Here is a 26,936-nt window from a genome sequence, read left to right as displayed (position 1 = left end):
ATACACACACATACTATACAAATGACTTCTTTTCTTCTTTCTTTGATCTCTTAGAGGGTAGGATCCTACAAGTGATATATCACTGGGATAAAGGGCATGAACAGCTTAATGATTTCTCAGGGTTAGTTCAAAGTTACTTTCTAGAATGACTGGACCAATTCACAGCTCCACCAATAGTATACTGATGGACTTATTTTTGTAAGGGATAAGTTAGGGATCAGGAAAACCTGGGTTCAAGCCTTATCTCTGACACGCACTGACTCTGTGATCCTGAAGAAATAGGTAAACTTTTCAATGTCTGGGTTGACTTTCTAAGCCCCATAAGTGCCAAAGCAAATGCTTATTTGCATTGCTAGAGGGAATTTCTTCATTGGGCATTCTGAATGCTAAAGAAACCACGGACCGATCCCTTTCCTTCTTCCCTTGCCCCCTCCAACCAAAATATAAACTTAAAAAAAAATGAGGAAGTAGCAGAATAGAATGGTGAAATGACCTGCTCATGGTCACATAATACTAGGTGTTGGAGCCACAATTTTAACCCAGGTCTTCTTATCCCAAATCCAGCACTCTTTCCAGCCAAACTGTACCTCTAAAACTGAAAGGATGGCTATCAATTAGAGAATGTCTGAACAAGTTATGGTAAGCGAATGGCTAACACGCTGTAAGAAATGATGGAGGGGACAGTTTTAGAGAAACCTGAACTGATGAACTGACACGGAGGGAAGAGACCAGAACTATGAGAACAATTTATAAAATAATAGCAAAATTATAGATACAAACAACTTTGAAAGACTTAGGAACTCTGATCAGCCATGATTCCAGAGAGTCGATAAATAAAGTGTGATACCCACTTCCCGACAGAGAGATGATGGACTCATAGAACACACTGAGATATATTGGGGGGAGACATGGTCAGTGCGGGAATTTGTTTTGTTTGAGTATACATATTTGTTTGCAAGGGTTTTGTTTTTCTTCCCTTTTCAATGGTCTGGGAAGATTGGAGGGATAGAAGACAGGTTTTTGTTAATTAGATAAAAATAAAATTACTGTACAACCAGTTCCCAGATGCCTCTTGACTCAGTGCGTGCTTTAAATGAGCTCATTGCTTTATCCACCTCCATCAAAACTCTTCTCTGCCTTCAAGGCTTAGTGCAGTCACTTTTGCTTCCTTAAAGCTTTCTTCCAGGTAGGAGGGGCAGTGGATAGAGTATCTGGTCTGGAGGCAGGAAGGCTCATCTTCCTGAGTTCAAATCTGGCCTCGGACTGTTACTAGATGTGTGACCCTGGACAAGTCACTTCTCCTTGTTTGCTTCAGTTTTCTCATCTGTAAAATGAGTTGGAGGGAAAAAATGGCAAATCACTTTAGTATCTTGGTCAAGAAAATCCCAAAAGGGGTGAAGTCAAATGCGACTGAAATGAATCAACCACAAAAAAGCCTTCCCTGAGGCATTCACACCCCAGCCTCCCAGTTGAATGGCTTCTTTCTCCCCTCATATTTTTCCTAATGAGTACCACATCTGGATCTCCTTTACCATTACTACCATATCTTGTGTTATAGTTATTCATGTTGTAATCCTCCAGCTTTTTTATGTCACAGGTCCCTTTGGTGGTCTGGTGAAGCCTATTCTTAGAATTGTATTTTTCAATGAATAAAGTAAAATATATAGGATGACAAAAGACACCAATTCTATTGAAATAAAAATGCATGTTTTTCCTCATCCAAGTTCATGGACCCCATGAACTGAAATGTATCCACTGACTCCTTGGGTTGGTGGCCCCCTGATTAAGAATCTTTGCTCTAGGAGACTGGAAAGTCCTTGGAGACACGGATTGTACTCTAAGTCACTTTTGGAACTCCCTCCCCACCCTCAACCCCCATCACCATGCTAGGTATTAAACTAATTTTTGTGAGTTGGGTTGAATTTCCTCCTGACTGGATATGAGACAAAGTAGTTTTTGATATATAATAGAAAAGGCAAGTCCCGACCGGACATTCACTAACTTGGAAAGAAGTAGTTCACTAAGACTTGGAAGAGAGGCCAATAAACCTTTGTTTACTGCCATGTTATTCTACCTGGAGAAATTTATCAAGAAGCAAAAAGAACAAAAAATCCACTTAAGGCATATACACTTCCCTAACTAGATGATGTGACCTATGGCCCACAAAGTTCCCCTGCCTACCTCTTGTTTACTATACTGCCTGAATTTCCCTATTAGAGACTCATTCATTTGGATTTTAAAAGCTTCTCATTCCTTAAGGAATTACGTGATAAGGGAGGTGGGAGGATATTCATTCCCTCTTGCCCAACTGTTTCTTCAGGGGTCTCTCCTACCCTACAATTTCAGGGGTTTTGTGTTTTTTTGTTTTTCCCCCTATGGCTGTATGGTGAAAGAAGGAAAGGGAATTCTCCAGGCCCCACTGAGGGGGGTGAACTCACAAGGTAACCCTTTAGAATATGATAGAGACAGCTCTTCCCTCTGTCTCCCCACCCCACCCCACCCCACCCCACCAGACAAACAACAACCTCCAAAGGCCAGCACCTTGATGCCCATCAGAGACAACATTTTCTATTTATGCCTCACTTTGGCTGCTGTACAGTAAGACCTTTGGTCCAGTTTTGGAAAATGAAGAGCTGTTACTCTTGATAAACATGGGGTGGAGCCTCCCCAGGCAGCTGTCTGAGGAGTCTATATAAGACCCATCTGAGAGAAGCAAAAGCTTCCCCCAGCTGTCCTGTAAGCTGAACACTTCCCTCTCTCCTTTGGAAAATGATTCGGCTAGTCAGTGCCGTGAAGCAGACCTTGCATGTGAAATCTGTGCTGCAGAGGCCCAAGAGGACCCTCATCCCATCATCCCTCCTTCCCACAGCCCACCAGAGGTGAGTCAGGCCCCCAATCTCTTGGACTGCTCCCTCCCCCTGTTTAAAATACAGGCTCCCTGCCATCTCGGTTCCTTGAGAAGTGCTAGTTAACTTTGTGTGTGCCTTTGAGTAGGTCACTAGCTTCAGTATTCCCTGCTGCAAAATGGGAGAATCCCTAAGGCCTCTTCCTTAGGGATTTAGAAAAAAAAAATCAGCTTGTAAAAAATTCTGTGATTCTAAATCAAGACTATGATGTATTTCCACAGAGCAAAGGTTTTAACCTAAAGCCAGTGAACTTGTTTTCTTTTTATGAAAACATATTGATAACTATATTTGAATATGGTGGGACAGTGGATAGAGTACTGGCCTGGAGCCAGAAAGATTTCAAATTCAGCCCCACACACTTACTACCTGTGTGACCCCTGTCACTTAACCCTGTTTATCTCAGTTTCCTCATCTGTAAAATGAGCTGGAGAAGAAAATGGCAAACCATTCCAGTGTCCTTGCCAAGAAAACCTCAAGTGGGGTCACAAAGAGTCAGACACAACTGAAACAACTGAACAACAAAAACAACCAAATTTCCTATCCAAGTTCATAGACACTCTTAAACAACTGAACAAAATATTGTAATATAATGGGCCTCCTTTGTCATCCTGTGTATTTTTTATTTATAACTTTAAAAACATAATTCTGAGAAGGGATCCATTGGCTTTACTAGAGAGCCAAAGGAAAGGGACATAGGACACAGAGAAAGTGAAGAAACCCACTTTTCCCATTTTTGTCCTATTCATTCTATAAGCATAATTGTGTTTTTTGGATTCAATATTTTAGAAAAACCTGTTTGAGAAGAATCGATAATGGCATTCTTAATGACCCTGGTTCTTTAATCTTTCAACTGGGTTTATATCACCTGGGGGGATGGGAATGGGGACTGGCGCAGGGTTCTTCTTTCCATAGAAACAGAATGGTGCCCCCACACTGATCTCACATACCTTGAAATGGCAGGGCTACAGCTAAGCAAGGATCCCCGAGCCCCCACCAGACAATAGGATAGTGCTATATTGACTGTCAGCCCTTGGCACAGGGTGGGTCTTATTAATTGTATGTTTAAGATTATGTCAATGTATTATACTACGTAATGTGTTGTATATGCATCAATAAATCAGGTCAGTACATGATGAAAAATGTTGTCCACCTCCAGAGAGAGAATTGATGAACTCTGAGTGCAGATTTGAAGCAGACATTTTTAGTTTTCTTTCTTTTTCTTTTTTTTTTAACATGACTTATATGGAAATGTTTTGCATGATTTCACACGTGTAATTGATATCACATTGCTTGCTTTCTCAAGGGGTGGAGGAGGAGCGGGAAGGAGTGAAAGAATTTGGAACTCAAAAAAAAATGTTTTAATGTTAAAAATAAATATTTTTAAAAACCAGGTCAGTTATGGGTGTAATCTAAATGGGCTCCCAAAGGCAGAGTGGTGTGTGGGAAGAACGCTGGACTTAAGGAAGTCAGGAGAACTGTGTGATGATGGGAGAACCTCCTGAGCCTCATTTTTGCCATTTGTCAGATTTCAGAAGGGGAGAGGGGGAGTGATTGGTGTACTAACTACCTCAGAGAATTGTTGTGAGAAAAGCGTTTTTATAAATTATAATGTACCATTGAAATTTGAACTGTAATTTTTATTACAGTGAGCACTGGCTCTTTTGAGGGTGGTGACTACCATTAATGGAAAACAACACAGATTCTGTTGAATGATGTAGTAGATGGGGCATTGCCTTGAAGTCAGGAAGATGTGGGAGACCATCAGCAAGTCACTAAGTTTCAGTTTCCTCACCCATAAAATGGGATCAGGGGATCATAGATCTAGAGTGGTAAGGGACTTCAGAGACTGTGTTCAAGGTCACACGGAGGTTGAATTTGAACCCACGTTCTCTGCCTTCCACAAAACCGTGCTATTGCTGCCTGCCTCACAAGGTTGTTACAAGCATAACATGAGATAATATATGAAAAGCATTGTGCAAACCTTAAAGCACTGTATAGAGATCAGCTATCATTATTTACCAATGATGCCGTTTGACAGAATGAGATTTTAAACTAGTTACATTGGTCCAACAGATATGGCCATATGATAGGAGGTCGTCTGTTCTATTAGGTTTGTCTCATTCATCCCAACCCCCCTTTCCAGGCCTCGTTAAATAGCTACTTCCTTGAATATTACAGAATAGAAGAATTTGGATACTCCCCACCTTCCACCCTTAGAGTCTCTCCCTACAGCCTTGAACTTATCACCAGAGCTCAAAATAGAGAGTGCATGAGAAAGAATCAGAGAGACACTGTGTCTTGGGGAGTGGGTTATTAGGGGACATAGACTGAGCTAAAAATCATATTTGGACTAACCACCGGCTCATTGATGAGTGTGTGTATACGCACATCTATGTATGTGTATATAAACAGTTATCCCTTCCCCATTGCAGGGGTTAGGACTGCCTCCACAATCTGGAAAATCTGGGTAAAATTTTTTTGGCGCCACCTTCATACCAGAGAAAAAATCTAAATTTTTTCTTTTTTTCTTATGTGATGTTTACAGTAACTTATAGTAAAATTTGGGTTACGGTCATAGGCTCTGTGTCATCTGCTGGCCTTTTCCTGTTTTCTGTGGTTCCTATAAAACTCCTCCCAAAATTCCCATTTAATTTCTTATATGGACTCATTCTGTATCAAAACCTTGATGGGGAAAGTTGCAATGTGGAAGGGATAACTGTATATACACACATATACATATATACATATATGTACATGCACATATATACATACATATATACATACACACATACATGTGTATATATTTAAGAATATGTCATATACATTATACACATAAATTCTCTTTAAACACCTGAGATTGCAAACTCCAGCTAATACCTTGCTCCAAAAATGGATAACAAGAAGTAGGCTTATTGAACAAAATCAGTCTCTCCCCCCTCCCCCATCCAGGCAAATGATTTCCTCCACTTCTCAGTCATTTTTATGCCTTTTCCCTTCACACAGACATGAGCAGAAGAGGGTCACCTCAAGTCTGCTAAATCTGGAGTCGGAGGAACTAGGCTTCATTCACCGTTGAATTTTTAACTTATTTTTGTTTTTGCTTTCTGTTCCTCTCAGAATCTTTCCCAGGCTTCTTCCCTACCCAGAAAGCGATGCCCCATCTCTCAATGGCCTGTCCTCCCATGTCTGGAAGGCTCTCCCTCGTCACCTCTACCTCCTAGCTTCCTTAAAAAGTCAGCTCAAATCCCACTTGTGCAGGAAGCTTTTTCCATCCCTCCCCTCCCCACCCCCTCACTGCTAGTACCTTCCCTCTGACATAATTTTCCATTTATCCTGTATTTATCTTATATGCCCAGTTTTGGTTTGTTTGTTTGGTTTTGCAGGATGTCTCCTCCATCAAAAAGTAGGCTCCTGGGGGACAGGGACTGTGTTTCTGCCTTGCTTGGTATACCCAGAGTCAGCACAACACAGTGCTTAATAAATGTTTATTTACCAACTGACTGAAAGAGAGGGGGATCTGGAAAACAGTTCAGCAAAATTAACCAACTTATCAATCATCAACAAGCACTTATTAAGCACCTACTAAGTGCCAGGCACTGGGGATACAAAAGCAAAATGGGCCTTACTCTCAAGGGGCTTCCATTCTAATGGGTTGAGATGACCCATGTATTTCTAGATATGGACAAGACATATTCAAATCAGACACAAGGTAATCTTGGAGGAGGATTCACTAGCCTCAGGGAGGGCCCAGGAGAGGTCTTATGCAGAAAGTGGCTCGTATGAGTCTTGAAGGAAAGGAGATATTCTATGAGACAAAGGGGAAGAGGAGGTACCTGCCAGGTGTGGGGCACAGCCCGGGCAAAAGACGCAGAGGCGGGAGACGGAGTGATGGGGAGAAGGCTCAGCCAGAAGGCTGCTTACGCATTAACTATGGCTGATACAACTGGAACATTTCCTCAAGCCTTTTCCCAGGATATTGTCATCACAGTTGCAGCATGATCTGTTTTGTTTCTTCTTTACAATATCTCTACTACATTGTTATCATCTACTAGCCATTGTGTATAATGTCCCCCATCATCCCATGGATTGAAGCTGGGGACATTCCTAAGTTTTCTGTCCGCAGCTTCAATCCCACCCACAGATACACCCTCCCCCCAACTCAGTGTATGTAGCACTATTTGTCAACTTGTGCCTTTATTTTCCCAAATAAGTAGGTATCATAATTAAACAGACCATACTTCACAAACCAGCATAGAGGGAGACAAATTTTACAAAACCTGAACATAAGGGAGAAGGTCCCCAAGGCTTTCACTGGTGGAATTAGGAGGTTAGAGTTGTGGGATCCAAGCTGAGAAAGGTATATAGAGACAAAGAGGAAATAAGTATGACCAAGGAGAGGAAGATAAGACAAATGCAAATCTCTCCTAGAAAGCTGAATTATAATGGCTGAGATTAACCCAAAAAATATGAATCTCAATAAGCAAGAAAAGGGACATCTAGGTGGCTCAGTGGATAGAGAGCCAGCCCTGGAGTCTGGAAAACTCATCTTCTTTAGTTCAAATCCAGCCTCAGATACTTACTAGCTGTGTGATTGGGGCAAGTCACTTAACCCTGTTTGCCTCAGTTTTCTCGTCTGTAAAATGAACTAGAGAAGGAAATAGCAAACCACTCCAGTAACTCTGCCAAGAAAACCGCAAATGGAGTCACAGAGATCCGGACACAACAAGCAAGAAAAAAGAGAGAAAGGGAAGGTTCAAAGGAGAATCAGAGAAGGTTATGCTGCTCTGAGCACATCATCCCTCCACCCAAATAAAAATCTGCAGTGGCTCCATATTACATATCAAATAACATTTAAGGTCCTTAAATTAGAATTTGAGAGTTCTTCTATCATCTGACTCCGATTCACCTTTTATAGACTAATCTCATACTTCTCTAAGAAGTCAATAGAGTGCAGGGGCCGGAGTCAGGAAGTCCTGAGTTTGAATGCTGCCTCAGACACTTAGGAGCTGTACGACCCTGGGCAAGTCACTTAATCCTGTTAGTCTCAGTTTGCCTCATCTGTGAAATGGGGATAGGAATGGCACCTACTTCCCAGAGTTGTTGTGAGGTTTAAATGAAATAATATTTGTAAAGTGCTTAGCACAGTTCCTGGCACACAGTAGAGGCTTCATAGAGGCTTGTTTCCTTCCTTCCTCTGTCTCACATAGTTTATCTTCCAGTCAATCCAGACCATGCTCTGTTCTTTTTTTTTTTTTTTTTTTTGCAGGAGGGAAGGCAGGGCAATTGGGGTTAAGTGACTTGCCCAAGATCACACAGCTAGTACATGTGTCAAGCGTCTGAGGCCGGATTTGAACTCTCACTGCGCCACCTAGCTGCCCCTCTGTTCTTCTTTCTTGTTCTGCATTCCACACAATTGCTAACATCCATTCCTCTTGCCTGCAGTAGATGCCCCACCCCCACCTCCAACTGGCAAAACCCCTTCCTTTTTCATGACCTGACTCTCGTACCATCTTCTCCATGAAGCCTTTTCCCCCCACTCCTCACCTCCCCACGTCAGTTGAGATACTCTCCCTCCCAGAATTTTTCACATTTGTACCTTATCATAGACTCATAGGACTTCATGGGTTTGAGTCAGAGTTATAATTGGCCAGGCTGTTGTTGTTGTTTAACCGGGTCCAACTCTTTGTGACCCCATTTGGGGTTTTCTTGGCAAAGATAGTGGAGGCCAAATTTGAACTCATATCCTCCTGACTCCAGGGCCAGTACTCTATTCACTCTACCGCCTTGCTTCCTAATTAATCAGATCCTTGCTATTTAAGCTCATTCTAGATATCTAAAGACTAAACCTCAGTTGTTTCTGTGCTTCTGTCAGCACCCATCTAAATTTTAATGCCTTGAAGCATAGTACCAGCCATCCTGCCCTAGTTATACCTTTTTTAGACTTATCTACTCCAGCCATCTCATTTTATTTATCAATGTACCTAGTAACAGATTTATTGGGGTACATTCCTTCTTCCTCCCATTAGATTTGGGAGACAAACCAAGATGGACAAAAACTGAATATCCTAATAATTCTACCTCCCTAATGGGCAGCTAGATGGGACATTGGATAGAATGTTGGGCCTGGAGCCGGGAAGACCTGAATTCAAATCTGGCCTCAGACACTAACTAGTTGTGTGGCCCTGGGCAAGTCACTTAACTGCTATTTGCCTCAACTTACTCAACTGTAAAATGGGGATTATAGTAGCACTTATCTCCCAGGGTTGTGGCAAGGATTAAATGAGATAATATTTCTTAGCACAGTGCCTGGAATGTAGTAGGAGACATATAAAAGCTTATTTCCTCCCCCCACCACCACATTCCCACCTCCCTCTCCAGGAGGAACATTGTGAAATTTAATAAAATGAGTACAAGTGCTATCTTTTATTGACTAAATAAGCTTGATGAATAAGAGGCATTACAACTGTTATCTCTACTACAGATTTTTCACAGCCTCTGCTGTTCCTCTGGCAAAAACAGATACTTGGCCAAAAGATGTGGGCATCCTTGCCCTGGAGGTCTACTTCCCTGCCCAATATGTGGACCAGACTGAGCTGGAGAAATATGACAGTGTGGAAGCTGGCAAATACACAGTGGGCTTGGGCCAGACCCAAATGGGCTTCTGCTCTGTCCAAGAGGACATTAACTCCCTGTGTTTGACGGTGGTACAACGGCTGATGGAGCGTACCAAGCTCCCTTGGGGCAACGTGGGGCGGCTGGAGGTGGGCACTGAGACTATCATTGACAAGTCCAAGGCCGTCAAAACAGTGCTCATGGAACTCTTCCAAGATTCAGGGAACACAGACATAGAGGGCATTGATACCACCAACGCCTGCTACGGAGGCACCGCATCCCTCTTCAACGCTGCCAACTGGGTGGAGTCCAGCTCCTGGGATGGTATGTGCTAAGAGCCATCCACATTACTACCTGTGTGCTCTCAAGCGTGTCTCTTTTCCTGTTTTAGCATCAATTTCTTCATCTGTAGAATGAGGGAGTTGAACTAAATAATCTGTGAAGTTAACCAGTAGGGTCCCACCTTGTCAATGGCTGCAAATGAAGAGGAAATGAAAGAGAGAGAGAGATTGAGAGAGAGATTGAGAGAGAGAGAGAGAGAGAGAGAGAGAGAGAGAGTAGAAAAGAAGGAAGACAAGGAGGAGGAGAACAAGGAAGGAAGGAAGGAATGGAAGGAAAGGAAAGATTTCCTCACCCTAATCATCAACATTTAATATGACAGCATAGGCTTTTCATGGTAAGGACATTCCCTCTACCAGAGCAGATCAATACAGTTCCATAAATGTGTATAAGCACCTACTGTGTGCCAGACATGACTCTAGGGATACAAAGACAAAAAATGAAAAATTGTCCCTGCCCTCAGTGAGCTTAGATTCTACTGGAATGGCAACTCTTCTACCATTTATAGTCTTACAGGGGGCACCGAGAAGTTAGATGAATGACTTTCCCAAGATCGCATAGTCAATATGCATCAATGCTGGGCCTTGAATTCAGATCTCGGAGGCAGGCCCTCTAAGACTCTCTGGTTCCAGGCCGTTTAATTATCATTATCATTAAGTTCGAATACGAGTTCACATTTCTATATGAACTGCATTTATATGTATTCATATGTCAGCAGTTTTTTCATGTTAGTTTAAGGTTTACAAATAGCCCACGTTACCTTAACACCCAGTATCTCCATGGATCTTCATAATAGCCCTGTCAGATAAATAGTCTTAGTATTATAAGTGAGGGAACAGGGGCTTATAGGGGTTCATAGGATAATAGATTTAATGCCGGAAGGTCCCTTATCTAAACCCCAGATTTTACAGATGAGGGAACTGAGGCCCAAGAAGGTTAAGTCAAATGTCTTGCCCCACATCCCAAAGATACTGTAGCAGGATGTGAACCCAGGACCTCCAACAGTGCTATTTGTACTTTATCTACACTGATTCTCAAGTAAACTTGCCCAAGAGGTTTTCCTACATAGAAGTAACTCTCTCCTAAATGTATTTAACAAGGGGGCAGCTAGGTGGCACAGTAAATAGAGCATCCTCGGGTCGGGAGAATATGAGTTCAAATCCCGCCTCAGACACTTGATACTAGCTATGTGACCTTATGCAAATCACTTAACCCCAATCGCCTTGCCTTCCCTCCTCACCGAGAAAAGGTATTTAACAAGCACTGTCTATGCCATGGGTGAGGAGCCTTTGGCTGATTTGTTTTGTGACGTTTGGATTCAGTCAAATGGCCGCACTTGACATAGAGGGCCCCATGTGGCCTCAAGGCCACAGGTTCCCCACCCCTGGTCTATGCAAAGGATAGGTTGATAATGATTTGAGGGGAACACCTGAACAAAGGAGGAAGAGGTGTGTGGAGAGAGGGGAAGAAGAAAAGGAAAACTCTGAAAGAAAAATAGTAAGAAGATGACCAGGAACCTTCGGAACCTAGCTCTGTTCTCAGTCATACACCCTCCCTAAACTCAGCCACTGAAACACTGTCCAATGAGGGTTAAAGGAAAGTAACAGGGATTTATTAAGGGCCTACTATGTGCCAGGCACCATACTAAGTGCTTTATAAATACTGAACTCAATGAACTAAAATAATTTTCATATACCTATTGAGGGACAAGGTGCCCTTTCGTTAGCTAATGGTATAAACTTAATTGCATTCTGGGCTACCTTGGAGTCAGGAAGACCTAAACATTGACTCCTATGGGCAGTACCACCCTGGGCAAGTTAATTAACCTCAGAATTCCAGTCTCTACATTGTTGCTGTGGTTGTAGTGGTGGTGGTGGTCCTCTAAGAGGACCAATGACATCAGGAGGGCAATGTCTTGACTTGCAAGTGAATTAGACTGAAGTGAGACAGAGCTGTGCAAAGACATCACCCTCACTGTCTCCTCCAGAGTCATTGGAATCCAATGGCAAGACATAGATCAGGATGATGACGGTCTAATACTCTACGTTTCAGGGCAGCCGCCAGTCTGAATCTTTGAAATGGGTTTTCTCATTGATTTCTCAGGATTTAATTCCCCTTTAGCCATTTTATTTTGCTCTGTACCTCCCAACCAGGTGATTTTCCTTGACAGAGAAAATCAGAGCAAAAGATAAGGAGTTCTATGTTTTGTCTATAACATTGTCTAGTTAATAATATTATAGAATATAATAAATACCATGAGCCAGTCAGAGACAATCTGAAAATATCAGGTTGTTCAAAGAATATGATGCTATCCAAAAGAAATTAAAAGATTTCAAATAAAATTCAAACTCAGAAAAAAAAGATAAACAGTCTTGCTTTCTGTAATCATTGTTCCTTTTATGCAGGGTCACCTTCATTTCATGTCATGATTAAGCATCAGAGCAGGATGTCAGGATAGACATGTTACAATCACAAGTAAATAATATTTGGTTCCTCTTTTAAAATCTTATAAATGAAGTATCCACTTACAAGAACAGTAATAATATAGCTAGTATTTGTGTGCTTTACTTCTGTCATGTTATTTCATCCTCATAATAGCTCTACGAGGTAGGTGCTCTTATTATCCAGTTGAAGAAACTATGGTAGACAGAGGTTAAGTGACTTGCCCAGGGTCACAACAACTAGTAAGTGTCTGAGGTCACATTTGAATTCGGGTCTTCCTGACTCCCAATCCAGAGCTCTATCCACTATGCCACCAAGTTGCCCCAAAATGATGGCCAGGGGCTATGACTCAGAGATAGGGTCCTTTCCAGAGGCCTCCAAAGTTTATATCTATCCTTTTTTATCTTCCCTTATAGGTCGCTATGCTATGGTGGTGTGTGGTGACATTGCTGTCTATGCCAGTGGGAATGCTCGATCTACAGGTGGGGCAGGGGCTGTGGCCATGCTGATTGGGCCCAATTCTCCCCTGGTCCTAGAACGAGGTGAGTAAATAAACAGTGTATGGGTGCAGGGGATGGAGGATAAACAAGGGCTTTTCTCTGACTTAGAGGAGAACACGTCAAGCAGAGAATAAAAGAGATGAGGGCTGGTGGAACTGGAGCTTGGCTCATAGGATCAGAGATTTAGAATGGGGGTGGGGAACTTTAAGTCCATATCCTTCCTTTTTACATGTGAGGGAAACTGAGGCCAAGAGAGATTCAGGGACTTGTATTTCAAACCCAGCTCCTCTGACTTCAAGTCCAGTATTGTAATAAAAGGTAGTGAAATGGGAATTGAGTGGAATACATGCTTTTTGGGATGCCTGGGGAACTGAGTGGCTAAAATCAGGTGGAAATAATTCTCCAAACATCAGCGAACTTTCTTTTCAAGATTTGTACCTCTTATCTGAGCCTTCACTGAGGGACAAGGATAAGCCCCTATGAATAGGATTTATGTAATGACGAAAGGGAAGAATTTATCCAATCTCCTTGGAACATGAGGGATGACTGAGTCAGCATGAGTTTTAGGGGTGGATAGCAGCCAATATAGTCTTACTATCTGAATCCTTACATCTTTTCTCGCCATCTCTGCTCTATGGGTCCATTACACCATCCTGTCTCTGACTTCCTTCCAATGAACCCTTCTAGGACTTAGAGGAACCCATATGGAGAATGTATATGATTTCTATAAACCTGACCTGGCCTCCGAGTACCCTGTGGTGGATGGGAAGCTCTCCATTCAGTGCTACCTTCGAGCCTTAGACCGATGCTATGCATTTTATCGGAAGAAAATCCAGAATCAGTGGAAACAAGGTATGGGATCTGGAGAGCAGATAGCACAGAACATATCTAAAAAGATATGAAAAGTTTCTCCTTAAATAACAGGCATTTTCTCTCACAGAATCACAGTATCTTGGTATTGAAAGGAACCTCAGTCACTTAATACAAACCCAATATGTAACACCATGTCCCTAAGTCTTCTCCAGGATAAACACCCCCAGTGCTTTCAACCAATCCTAATAATGCTTGTGCTAAGGTCACTTATCATTCTCTAACTTGTCAATATTCTTCCTAAAGTGTAACATCCAGACCCAATCACAATACTCCATGTGTGGTTTGAACAGAACAGCATAGAGCAGGCCTATCTACTTGATTAACTTCTTGGTGACCTCAAACCATGTTGATTCAACTTTCTGATCACAGAAAGGCAAAGAAGTCCCAAAGAAAGTCCCATTCAGGTGGAGTAGGGGCCTTCAGACTTGGCAGATGTGCCAAGACTGTCTGAGTCATCATGATCTACTTTGTTGACCAGATGCCTTTCTAGAGGAAAGGGGAGACAAGTCTACCCAATCTTGATGTTACATCCTTGTTAAGTATTATTTCTGTACTGTGGCTAAGTAAACCTTTTGTTTACTGTTGAATGATCTATAAGTGTCCCATTTTATTTCAGCATCTGACTTAAACTACCAGAGGATCAGCTTGAGTCAGGGCCAGGCCATGACAGCCATCCACTACACCTCTTGGCCCCTCTAATATGGGGGTCCTGATCTGTCTCACCTACCTGTTCACATTCATTTCATATCGCTCTAATACATGGACTTTATACTTGTTCTATATGAATGAAGATAGTTCTGAGAATTGGAGAGATGATCCAGCTCTGCCACCAATTCCCCAGGAATTAGACGCTAATGCTCACTTAATGAACAGTGACATGGCACTCACTGAACTGAATCACTGAAATATCAGTAGGTGAAAGGAAAACCCACGCGACTCAGATGTATCTTTGTGAGATTTATTGAACAATATGAATTATTTCAGAGACGTATTACAGCTTGCAAGAGCTCAGATAGATAGCAAGTTCTTAGAGGGACAATTCTGTTCATAGCACAGTCCTCTGGACTTGTAAGGTTCCTTCTGGTCCTGAGCACTATGCCCATCATTGGAAGTACCCAAAGTGACCATGGATGGAATGCAAGATGTCTTTAACATCAACGCAATCAGAGGCTAGATTACTCCTGATTATACCATGAAAGAGCTCCACTTCTAACATCAGTCTCTATTAGTGAGGGCCCTTGCTCTTCTGAGTTTATACAAGTGCTAACTGGCTGGAAGATACATGCCTCAACTTGTGGATAATCTTTCCTGAGTGCTAACTGAATGGAGCAAATAAGTCCAGATTACGGACAGTCCTTTCTGTACTAATAATTGTTCTCTGGCCCTCAGTGCTCTCAAATGGAGATGCTCTGCATCTAGGGGCAAACCTATAATAGACTGATTCCTATACTTAACCTAAGGCTTAACCTGGTTAATTTTTAAAAAAATCCAGCTAGGACAACATTCTAGCCAAAATAGCCTACTAGCTATTCCCTGAACTAAATATGCCATCTCCCATCTCTGGGCTTTTGCACAGGCTGTCCCCCATACCTGGAATGCACTCCCTCCTCACCTCAACTTCTTAGAATTCTTGCCTTCTTTCAAAGCTCAACTTATGTGCCATCACCTACAAAAAGCCTTTCCTGATCCATGCCCTTGCCCCAGTTGACCTTGTTCTCTCTATAATTTTATCTCCTGGCTCCACCCTTGAATCTCTAGACCCCCATACCTCCTTGTCACCAGCTTTCTTACCCTGGAGATGCCTCTGTGGCTGCTTCCTCTGATTGATGAGTTCCCGCTTGGAGGCACCATTTTAGGAAATGCCCAGCCCACCAATGCCCACTTCTCTCCTGGCTCTAGTTCTGACTCTCCAGACTTCTCAACCTTGCCCCTACATGGGCACTGGGTACTCTGTCGTGTCCCCCCCCCCACTCTCAACTACTGCTTTCCAGCTGCTTTTTATGCATTATCTTCCCCCATTCAAATGTAAGCTCCTTCAGGAAAGAAACACTCTTCTTTGCTTATGTTCCTAGCTCTCAGAGCAGATGTTGGCACATAGTAAGCACTTAATAAATGTTCATCTATTTATTTATACAATTGCAAAGCAGAATTGAAATACCTCAAAAGAAAGGATAAATGGATAAATTTAGAGACTCCACCCCAAATGTTCACATGGACTATTTGTGCTTGACCTGTAGTAGAACATTCCGAGGTCATATTGGTCAAATCAGCCACAGTCAGACACACTGTAACTTGACGCTGGCATAGTGATGTCATTTTGATCTCTTCTAGAACAAAGGACAACAGCTAATCAATTTTTCCAACTGATAACCATTTATTAGGTACCTACTATGTATCCAGCACTTTGCTAGGTGCTAGGCAAAGACAAAAATAGAATGTTCCTTGCCCTCAAGGAGTTTGCATTCCATTGAGAGTAAACAAAATGTACAAATACATATAAACTATATGAGAAGTAAATGCAAAGTCTTTGTACACATTGTATCCTTCCCTAACCCTAATCCTCAGGTAAAATATAAGCTTCTTGAGGGCAAGAGTTGCCTCATTTTTGTCTTTGTATACCTAGTGCCTTATAGAGAGTAGGTACTTAGTAAAAATGTATTGAATTGAATGCTATTTTCTTCTCCCTCAACATTCACTCAACAACATTCAATGAATATTTATTAATTGTCTACGCTGTGCTCCTCTGACACCCAATGGCACTTTGTGTTTCTTGTCATAGTCTACTTTGTATTAGAGTTACTCGTATGCACCCCTTTCCTTCCTACAAAACTAAATTCCTGGAAGCCAAGAACCATGAGTTATTGATTGTACCCCCTCATAGCTCTTAGCACAGTGGCTTGCACATAGTAGGTGATCAGTAGACTCAAGTAATTAATCCCCCTTCTATTTTCTTCTCTACCAGCTGGCATTGAACGACCTTTCACCCTCGATGATTTCCAGTTCATGATTTTCCACACGCCTTTCTGCAAGCTAGTCCAGAAGTCCGTGGCACGCCTGATGTTCAACGACTTCCTGTCAGCCAACAGTGATGTTCAGAGTAGCCGCTACAAGGGTCTAGAGGCCTTCAGGTAAACTCTCATTAATAAGAAACCTATAGACCTTGGAGAGAGCAGGGATAAGGTGTAAGAATCCTTACCTCCTCAGGAGCAGCTGTTCCACAAGAGAAATAAAGACAGAAAGGCTGGTTAAGTAACCAGTAACAGCTACTTAAGGTCCAGTCCCTGCATCAGTCCCCAGGTGGCACTCTCAGCTGGACTCATGCAGAATCCTGTCTAGACCTCCCCAGCTTCCAGAAAGAGTCTTTCACCTGTGAGTCTGGAATGGTCTGGGTTCCCCTTGGCTCCCACACTCCTAGTGACACAAAAATCAGTCCAGTATCAATCTGGTTCATTTAATCAGAGGTTAGAAAAGTAAAGATTGTAATAATTTATTCCATTAATTTTCTCATACTAGCTCTGTCCCCATAACATTAAGATACTCATCTTCTTCCCAATATTAAAAGTGCTAAGTAAAAAAAAAGTAAATAAAATTGCTAAGTAAAAATAAATAAATAAAAAGAAATCACCGAGTTAAAAAAAAATAAAATAAAATTGCTAAGTAATAAAAAATAAAACAAAATTGCTGAGTAAAGTCACTCTGGTAAAAGCATGAAATTTCCACTCCCCAGCGGTGGTAGACCTTAACCCCTATTAAGGTTGGAGTTTGGAAATATAGAATCATAGATTTGGAGATAGAAGGAACCTTCGAAGTTATTTTATAGTTGAGGAAACTAAGGGGTTGAATGACTTGCCCAAGGTCCCACAGTGGCAGAAGGAACTCAGGGCCTCTGATTCTGAATCCAAGGACAGCTGGCCTATTGCCAGGAAGACCAGAGTTCAAATCTAGCCTCAATCACATACTAGCTGTGTGACCTTGGGCAAGTCACTTAACCACTGTCTGCCTCCATTTTCTCAACTGCAAAAGGAAGATAATAACAGCATCTACTTCACAAGGGCTATTATAAGGAGCAAATGGGATGATACACAGAAAGCACTTTGCAAACCTTAAAACGCTATGTGAATGCAGTTGTTATTGTCATTATTATCTTGTGAGCCTATAGTTTCCCCTCCTTTTGGTACCTTTGGAATGAGAATAATGTAGGAGAATGAAAAGGAAAGAAGCCTCAGAATAAAATAAAATATAAATAAATAAATGAATAAGCTGCTTTCACCAAAGGTTTGAAATACAGGAAAAGGAGTTTCTCTGAGCAGGGCTACCAACCATACTCATCAAGAAAAGGTGAAAACCCAGAGAAGAAAGACCTGATGAGAGTGAGGGAATGTGGCTTGTTATTTTAAGTCTGGGCTGGAAACACAGGAGACAGAGATCTAGAGATGTCCCGGCCGTCACACGCATTTCCACACTGCCGACATTTCTATTTCCAGATGAGGGGTTGAGCTGTTGTTATAATCCAGATCTCCCACCTTCATACATTGAAAGCAGAGGTGCCTTTCCTTTTTAGCGCTCAGCCCCAAAGCACTACAAAGAGAAGCATAATCACAAAGAACCTTCACACTCCTAAAAAGATCTTGCACTTTCTGAAGGGAGCAGCTGCTGAAAGCTTCAGAAACATCCTTTAAATCTCTTCCCTAGGCATCTCTGGGGCACATAGATGGTGCAAGGGATAGAGCGCTAGGCTCGGAATGAAGACCTGAGTTCAAACCTACCAGCTGTATGACCCTGGTCAAATCACTGAACCCTTCTCCCCCTCAGTTTCCTCATCCGTAAAATAGAAATAACCATAGCACCTACCTCCCTGGGTTGTCATGAGAATAAAATGAGATATTTGTAAATTGCTTTGCAAGCCTTAAAGTATTAGACCAATGACAGCCATTCTTATTACCATCATCATTAATATTAATTACTCTCTCACCTGGCCCAGGCCCTACCGACTGTTACAAAAGCCTCCTGCTCTCCATCTCCCTTCAATGTGCCCCTCACTTTGTTTCCTCGCTCTTCTCACAGGGATTTGAAGCTCGAAGATACCTACTTCAACAGGGAGGTAGAGAAAGCCTTTCAAAAAGCCTCTCTAGATACATTCAACCAGAAAACCAAAGCCTCACTCAACCTCGCCACTAGGAATGGGAATACGTATACCTCTTCCCTCTATGGGTGCCTGGCCTCCCTCCTCTCTCAGTGAGTATTTTTTTCCTAAGAAAATAAGTTCCTTCCACAATTTCTATTGCCCGGGGTTGGGTTCTGTCTCTAGTCTTTGAAAGGATACCCAGAGAGTATATCCTGAATTATCTTCTAAGACTATTCTCTTAAAAGAATATGATTGACATGTGTGTATATCCCTAAGTGGACTGGAAGCTCTCTGAGGGTAGGAGCTATATCATGTCTTTTTTTGTTACCTAGCATGGTGCCTGATAAGTATCTGTTGGTTTTTAACTGGAAAACAGGAGCAGGGATTACTGAATTTAATATTCATGTATGAGAAACACAGGAAGTTATATAGACATTGTTCATAAAAAGAATAGGTCACATGACTACAGTATTTTATGAATAAACAAACATTTATTAAGCCTCTACTATGTACCATGCACTGCGCTAGACACTGGGTATACAAATACAAAAGTGAAACAGACCGTTCCCTCAAGGACCTTGTGTTCTATGAGGGAAGAAAATAGGTGTATATGTACATGTCTGCGCACATACACACATATGTTCACGTGGATGTATATACATGCACACATGTAGATGTATGTACATTGTACACATGTGCATATGTGTACACATGCAAAATGGACACAAAGTGATTTGGGGGCATTAGTTATTGGGGAAATCAGGAAAGACTTCACATAAAAGGCAGCACTTGAGTCTTAGAGGATAAAAGGGATTCTAAGAGGCAGAGAGGATGCCGAAGAACATTCCAAGCATGAAATGTCAACAAAGACAGTGAGTTGGGAGTATTTCTCATTGTCTACCTTTCTCCCTAAAGTATTCCTAAGATGTTTCATTTTAGCAGTGGTTTCCATACTTGTCCTTTCTTCTTTCCATCTGTCTTTCTGTTCATGAATATTTATTGAGCATCTACTATGTGTACATATGTCAAGATGGGATGTAAAGATGAGTAACAGTCAATCTTCCCTCTTCAGTTTTCAATCTAGAGGGATAAGGGAACTGTAATTTTTTTTTAAAAAAAATAGTTTGACCAGTACCATGACAAAGGTGTGAACCAAATGCTGTCATAGTCCAGAATAGAGGGAGATTATCTCTGCTTGATGTTGGGCATCTTCAGGGAAGAGATGTCATTTGAACTGGACCTTGCAGGATGCTTGGGCAGCTAAGTGGCACAATGGAAAGAGTGCCAGGCCTAGAGTCAGGAACACCTGAGTTCAAATCTGGTCTCAGACACTTACTAGCTGTGTGATCCTGAGCGAGTCACTTAACCCTGTTTGCCTCAGTTCTTCATCTATAAAATGGGGTGGAGAAGGAAATGGCAAATGACTCTAGTATTTTTGCCAAGAAAACCCCAAATGGGGTCATCAAAAGTCAGACATGACTACGATTGAACAACAACTTGTTGGATGCTTAGGATTTTGGACTGAATGCTATGGGAGGGAAGTGCAGTCCAAGCAATCACAATGGAACTAAGCAATAAGGCACATTCAGTTTGACCAGATTCAATCATTTCAATTCCATAAAGCATTTATTAAGTTCCTGTTATGTGCAAAGCAGCCGTACAAAAACAGAACTAAAGACAGTATCTATCATCAAGGAGCTTACAGACTAGGAGGTGACATAATGTGGACACAGACAAGTAAATACAGGACCCTTTGGAGGAAGAAGAGAGTTCTTACTCCAGGGTGATCGGAAAGTGCTTCCTACTGAAGGTGGTGTATATGAGATCAGCCTCTTAGAGTCCCAGATGACGACAGAGTGTGTGAGGACAGAGTGATATAGCCCATGCAGAGGACAAAAGCTGAGAGGCAGAAACACTACCAGCTCCAGGGATTAACAAGTAAATAAGTTTGGCTTAAACATAGACTATATTGATGAAGAATAATGCAGGATATGTATAATTGATATCACATAGCTTGCCTCATCAGTGGGTATGAGAGGGACTGGGAGGGAAGGAAAGAATTTGGAACTCAAAGTGTAAAAATAAAAGAACATTAAAAATAAATAATACGTTGAAATGTTAGGAGGAAAATAATGTAAACTGGCTTCAAAGGTAAACTAGAGCAAGATTGTGAATGGTTTTAAGTTCCAAGCTGAGGAGTTTGCATCAGAAGCAATAGGGAACTCCTTTTGAATGAATGACATGTGATAGAGGTTCATAACAAAAAAAATGTTAAGAATCCCTGCCTTGGGGTAGCTAGGTGGTGCAGTGAGTAGAGCACCAGCCCTGGAGTGAGGAGGACCTGAGTTCAAATCCGGCCTCAGACACTTGACACACTTACTAGCTGTGTGACCTTGGGCAGGTCACGTAACCCCAATTGCCCTGCCTTCCCCCCTCAAAAAAAAGAACCCCTGCCTTGACCTTGAGAGAGACTTTACTTTGTCTTTGAGCCTCTAATTCTAATGCTCCCAGTTCCTCTGTTTCTCAAGGATGTAATACATTTACTGTTCTCCTTAACTCTGTCTGGTCCCTGGGTTTGTCTCCAGGATTTCTCATACAACCCCAATGGCTGCAAAGCCACCTAAAGTCATATCCAATTAATGAGGAAGGGCAAGTGTGGCTGGGTTGGGACAGCTTGTTGGGTGGACATGGGGCCATGAGGGTAAATGTCAGTACTTTGCCTGAAGGTCATTTCTGTTTCATGGCAGACACACTCCCCAGCAGTTGGCTGGGGCCAGGATCGGTGCCTTCTCTTATGGCTCTGGCTTGGCAGCAAGTTTGTTTTCAATTCAAGTCTCCCAGGATGCTACTCCAGGTAAGTCTCACTTTTCCATCAAGTCATACCCAGGCGAGACATAGTTTTTAATAAAAATAATAGCTCTTGTGTTTTTAGCACTGTGAGGTCTGCAAAGTACTTCCCCACAAGCATTATTATCTCAAAATAGGAAAGAATGATAGATGAAGAAACTTAATGTCGGAGAAATGAGATATTTTGCCATGTGCTTGTCCCTAGTGCCCTACTTATCACTAGGCCAACATACTAATGAGAAGCTGTTATATGCTGGATGCTATGAGGTATCCATATTATTTAATTTTGTTTAGAAAAGTATCATGACATTCTAGAGAGCAGGCCAGCCTAGGAATCAGGAAGACTTGGGGCCAAGTGCTGCCTCTGATATATCCTGGCTATGTGACCCGAAACAAATGACTTTTAACCATTTGATGCCCCAGAATACTCTCAAGCTAGAAATTAGAAAGGAATTGCCAATCTGCATAGATAGAGGGACTTTTTTCCCCCGAGACGAAATCAATCACAGGTCCAAACAAAACAAATAGTACTTTGTGTTTACAGACTTGCTTTTCAGGTTCACAAAACACTTTCACATACACTAATTGTCTCATTTGATTCTTACAACCAATTAACAAGTCTTTATTACAGGCATACTATAATGAGCCAGACACTGTTGAAACCCTTACCCTTAAGGAGAGATAACCAAAGGAGATGCCATGTACATATGTGTATATGTAGATAGAGACAAACAGATAGTTAGATAGATACAGAGACTGATGAGAGAGAGAGAGAAAGAGAGAGAGAGAGATAGGTAGATGGATGGATGGATGGATGGATACAGAGACAGACAGATAGATAGATAGATAGATAGATAGATAGATAGATAGATAGATAGATAGATAAGACAGACAGAGAAATAGTTGGATGATGAACTCTAGGGTCCCTCACAGCCCTGAATTCTGTGATGCTATGATTAGAATGTAAACTCCTTGAGGGCAGGGACTTTCTTTTTCTTATATTTATATTCCCAGTGCTTAGTTCAGTGCCTAGAATGCAGCAAACTTAATAAATGCTTGCTGACCTGACTTGAAAATGATGTTACAATCTAGGTTTAGGTTTTAGGTTTGGCTCTGCCACTGAACAGTTACGTGAAGATTTAACTTCTCTGAGACTTCATTTATTTCTCTATAAGGTGGAGATGATAATACCTGTCTGGCCCACCTCGCAGTTGCTATGAGATTCAAATGAGTAAATAAATGTGTGTAAATTTATTTGTGACCCTAAGGCTAGATTAAATAACTGTGATCTGTGATTATGCTAGTATGGAAGAACCCTTGGTACCCAGTTCATTGCCATGAACACTGTAGTTTCTTTCCAACAGCTAGTGAGTTCGATGATGAAAATGAAGCATATTTCATCTTCACCATAATGAGTTTTCTCTTCCCATTTTTTTTCTCCCAGGTTCCCCTCTGGAGAAATTAGTATCTAGCGTGTCAGACTTGCCAAAACGCCTGGACTCCCGAAAGTGTGTATCCCCTGAGGAGTTTTCTGAAGTCATGATGCAGAGAGAGAAATATTCCCATGAAGGTGAGGGAAAAGGGAGGTAGGGGGAGAGAAGAAAGAAGCCCCTCAATGTCCTACTCCATGCTGTGGTTGGGAGGAGAGATGTGTCAAATGCTAGTGTGACTGTCAGGGTGGGAGATCTTTTTTAGTTGTGGAGAGTTGGTCTAGGTTTAAGCCTCTACAGGATGTGGTTGGGAAGACAAGTCTTTGGATTCTAGGAATAAGGAGGGATAAATAAGGGAAGCAGGATACAGAAGGAGACATGTGGGAGGTGAGAACGGATGTGGTTGAGAGAAGAGACAACATAGACCTCCCCAAGGAAGTCAGCATCAGGGCCCTGGGAGATAGTCTTAATAGACTTGGTCCCAAGGAGGCCTAAGGGGCTGAAACCAGAACAAGGCCAAGAGCAGAGAATGAAAGCCAAGGGTAGGAAAAAGCTCAACAGAGAGCATCTGTAGGGCATCAATCTCACCTAGTGATAGGGACATTTTAGAACATGTTGGAAAAATAATAAAATCTTCAAAATGAAGGAAAAAAATTTATCCCACAGGGCAAGAATCTCAAAGGCCACATGAAGTCACTGTTAATAGAGAAACTCGGGGAAGAAAGAGAAAGATGTGTAGAGAATGAAGGAAATACAAAGGGATGTCAACCTAGAAACATCATCAAAGGGAGAGAAGACTTTTAGTGGAGGAAGAGTATGTTGAACCAGAGAAAAAGGCCAGATTCCAGGAATTTTTTTAAAGTAACTAAACCACAACAGCAATAGCCTTTTATTTAGCTCCTTGCAGTCAGGAGAGCTAGGTGGCGATGTGGATAGAGCTCTAGGCATAGAATCAGGAAGACTCATCTTCTTGAATTCAAATCTGGCCTCAGACATTTAGCTGTGTGACACTTAACTCTATTTGCCTCATCTGTAAAATGGGCTGGAGAAGGAAACGGCAAACCACTCCAGCGTCTCTGCCAAGAAAACCCCAAATGGGGTCACAAAGAGTCAGACATGACTGAAACAACTGAGCAACAATAAAAACCAACTACATGGCCTCCAAAATCTCTTCTAGCTCAAAATCTAAGATCATAAGATTCAAGAGACTTTGTAGATTGTCTAGGTGGCACAGTAGATAAAGACAGTATCAAGAAGACCAGAGTTCAAATCCTGCCTCAGACACTTACTAGCTATGTAACTATGGGGAAGGCACTTAACCTCTCTTGATCTGTTTTCTCACCTGTAAAATGAGGATTGTAATGACACCTACTTCACAGGGTTGTTGGAAGGCTCATTGAATTAATCCATGCCTTTGTAGACCTTCCTAAATGTTTACTATCATCATTATCAAAATTCCTTTATTTGATCGATGAGGAAATTGGAGTGACTTCCTCCCAGCATAGTGCCTTGCATGTTTTTGTTGTTCAGTCACGTCCCACTCTTTGTGACTGCATTTGGGGCAGGTACTGGAGTGGTTCACCATTGCCTTCTCCAGCTTACTTTACAGATGCGGAAATTCAGGCAAACAAGGTTAAGTGACTTGCCCAGGGTCACCCAGCTGGTCAGTGTCTGAGGCCAGATTTGAGCTAGGAAGATCAGCCTTCCTGACTCCCAGCCCAGCATTCCATGCACCATGGCACCACCTAGCATGTATAGTACTAGTTGATAAATGACGGTTGAGCTGAATTGAATTACCAAAGTCCTTTCCCGAGGTCCTGGCACATCGCAGATGCTTAATAAATGTTTCTTTATTGGTGGGTGAGGAGCCAAGATATAACCAGTACCTTCTTCATTAAATGGTCACTCATTCAGTTAGTCAATAAGCATTTATCAAACACTTCCTAAGCCAAGTTCTAGAGACAGAAAGAACAGCAAAAACTGTCCCTGCCCTCAAGGAGTTTACGTTCAAATGGAGGAGAAAACAGGTAAATCTTTTGGGCAATTTTGCTTCCGCTTTGGGTTTATAACAAATTCTTAGTCCTTCCTGTTCCCATATTCCACCCCATAAAGTATTTCGTGTGAGTGTTTCCTCTCTCTTTCTCCCCTCCAGTGAATTACTCTCCTCCTGGTGACATAAACAGCCTCTTCCCAGGCACATGGTACCTGGATCGAGTGGATGGGATGCACCGCCGTAAGTATGCACGGCGGCCTTTCTAAGGAGGAACAGCTGAACCAGCCTGCCTGTGGGGAATCATCAGGTCTGTTGGACAGAACCACGGTAGACTCTAGCGCTGCCTGGGTTCCTGTGTCCCATTTTGGTCAATGCCCCTCAAGAAGGCGTTGGAGGGCTGAAGGAGGGGGATGGGCAATGTATAGGAGCACAGAACAAAATCTGGGACTCTTCGTCCTGGGAAGAAATCTGTGAAGGGATATGACCAAAGTCTACAAGCTGACAAAGGGAATTGACCAGCTGGTCCCCATCTGCTTTAAAGGAAGGGCTACTTTCCATTACCAACTTAGGAAATATCTTATTTTAAGAAGGGTTTGGATGCATTCATGTGGCAGATTCGTGAAGGCTATTTGAGGTATTCCTGCCTCTGCCATACACTGGCTGTGTGACCCTGGTAAAGTCACAGACTCTCAGTACTCCAAGACTGTAAGTCATAGAGGAGGTGCCAACCTACAGTGGTTGAGTTTTTGTCATGTGGGAGTTCCCTGAATCAATGAAATCACAGGTCCAATATTACTCCCTATCCAAGTCCTTTGACCTTGACTTTGTGAGGAAATAACCGGGATTTTCTGTAATATGTCCCTTGATGTCACTGTCAGAGGCAGCAACTTGGGTTAGGGAAACATGAGCCTGACTAATCTAGAATACTGTGATATCACTAGGGTGGGGTAACTAGGACTTTGTACCAGTGTATGGAATTTAGGGAGGAATAACAGTATTTATTATCCTTCATTAGAAATCAGCTCAGTACTTATTTGGCAATAAATGATCAAAACAGGACATTATCAGATGACCCTGCACTGTCCTGCCCCCCTCCTTTTCTGCTCCAGTGTCCCAAGGGGATCTGTTTCCCCACCACTCTATGTGTCCCCAACACATCACCCATCCACCCACACTGAGAATGTGTTTCTGTTTGCTGCAGATGTAGTTTGTGGAGGCCACTCCAGGCGCATGTATTCCTAGTTATGGCTCTGCTAATATGTTAAGGCTAAGAGCAGCTAGGTGGCTCAATAGAGAGTGCTGAGCCTGGAGTCAGGGGCTTCATGGGTCGTGATTGGTAGAGACCACATGGCTAAATTTCCTTCCCTCTGTTTCTCCAGGCCCATCCAGGAACAGGGTGAAGTGGGCTCCAAAAGACGCTGGCCACAAGCACTGCAGAAAGTCCACATTCCAGTTCCCAGCAGCAAACACCTGCCCTCAACTGTCAAAGCACCATAAGGGCTGGACCAAATGGCCAACATAAGCACATGGCATGGAACTTTCCCTAGCAATGCATCCCAGCAAATCAACTGTTTGCAGAGCCTTTCTCTAGCCCTCCCCCTTAGAAGACCACCAGCATCCCCTCCCCCACATCCCCTGGTATACGAAGCACATTTATAAAGCGGAGTCCTTGGAGAAGGGGACAAAGATGGAAAACAAAAAGTGAAATCTACCATTTACCTCCAAGAAAGTAGCATGGATAAAACCTTTACTGTACTCAGTTCAATTGAACAAGCATTATTAAGTGCCTACCTACTATGTGACAGGTACAAGGCAAGAAATAGAAAGATTCTAAAATAAAAACATTCACTGCCCTCAAGGAACTTACTC

General features: G+C 42.3%; 1 protein-coding gene across 1 annotated transcript; it reads left to right on the top strand.

Annotated features, from left to right (window-relative positions):
* Positions 1 to 2,709: 2,709 nt before the first annotated feature.
* Positions 2,710 to 26,911, top strand: HMGCS2 (3-hydroxy-3-methylglutaryl-CoA synthase 2). The gene is made up of 10 exons (XM_036766652.1): positions 2,710 to 2,879; positions 9,388 to 9,842; positions 12,716 to 12,841; positions 13,487 to 13,651; positions 16,635 to 16,800; positions 18,737 to 18,907; positions 21,545 to 21,651; positions 23,089 to 23,214; positions 25,227 to 25,374; positions 26,447 to 26,911. The coding sequence occupies exons 1-9, from the start codon at positions 2,770 to 2,772 to the stop codon at positions 25,331 to 25,333; spliced, it is 1,533 nt and encodes a 510-aa protein (XP_036622547.1). The 5' UTR covers positions 2,710 to 2,769; the 3' UTR covers positions 25,334 to 25,374; positions 26,447 to 26,911.
* The last annotated feature ends 25 nt before the right edge of the window (positions 26,912 to 26,936 follow it).

Source organism: Trichosurus vulpecula, chromosome 7, assembly GCF_011100635.1.
Source record: "Trichosurus vulpecula isolate mTriVul1 chromosome 7, mTriVul1.pri, whole genome shotgun sequence".
NCBI lineage: Eukaryota > Metazoa > Chordata > Mammalia > Diprotodontia > Phalangeridae > Trichosurus > Trichosurus vulpecula.
Note: the sequence above shows the minus strand (reverse complement) of the source record. Positions and strands in the feature narration are given on the sequence as shown.

What these genes read in the sequence shown, in the direction of transcription:
- HMGCS2 (XM_036766652.1), top strand. Translation starts at nt 2,770, where the DNA reads ATGATTCGGCTAGTCAGTGCCGTGAAGCAGACCTTGCATGTGAAATCT. An exon ending in CTGGCCTCCCTCCTCTCTCA is followed by an intron (nt 18,908 to 21,544) that starts GTGAGTATTTTT and finishes GTTTCATGGCAG; the next exon opens with ACACACTCCCCAGCAGTTGG. An exon ending in CTCCCAGGATGCTACTCCAG is followed by an intron (nt 21,652 to 23,088) that starts GTAAGTCTCACT and finishes TTTTTCTCCCAG; the next exon opens with GTTCCCCTCTGGAGAAATTA.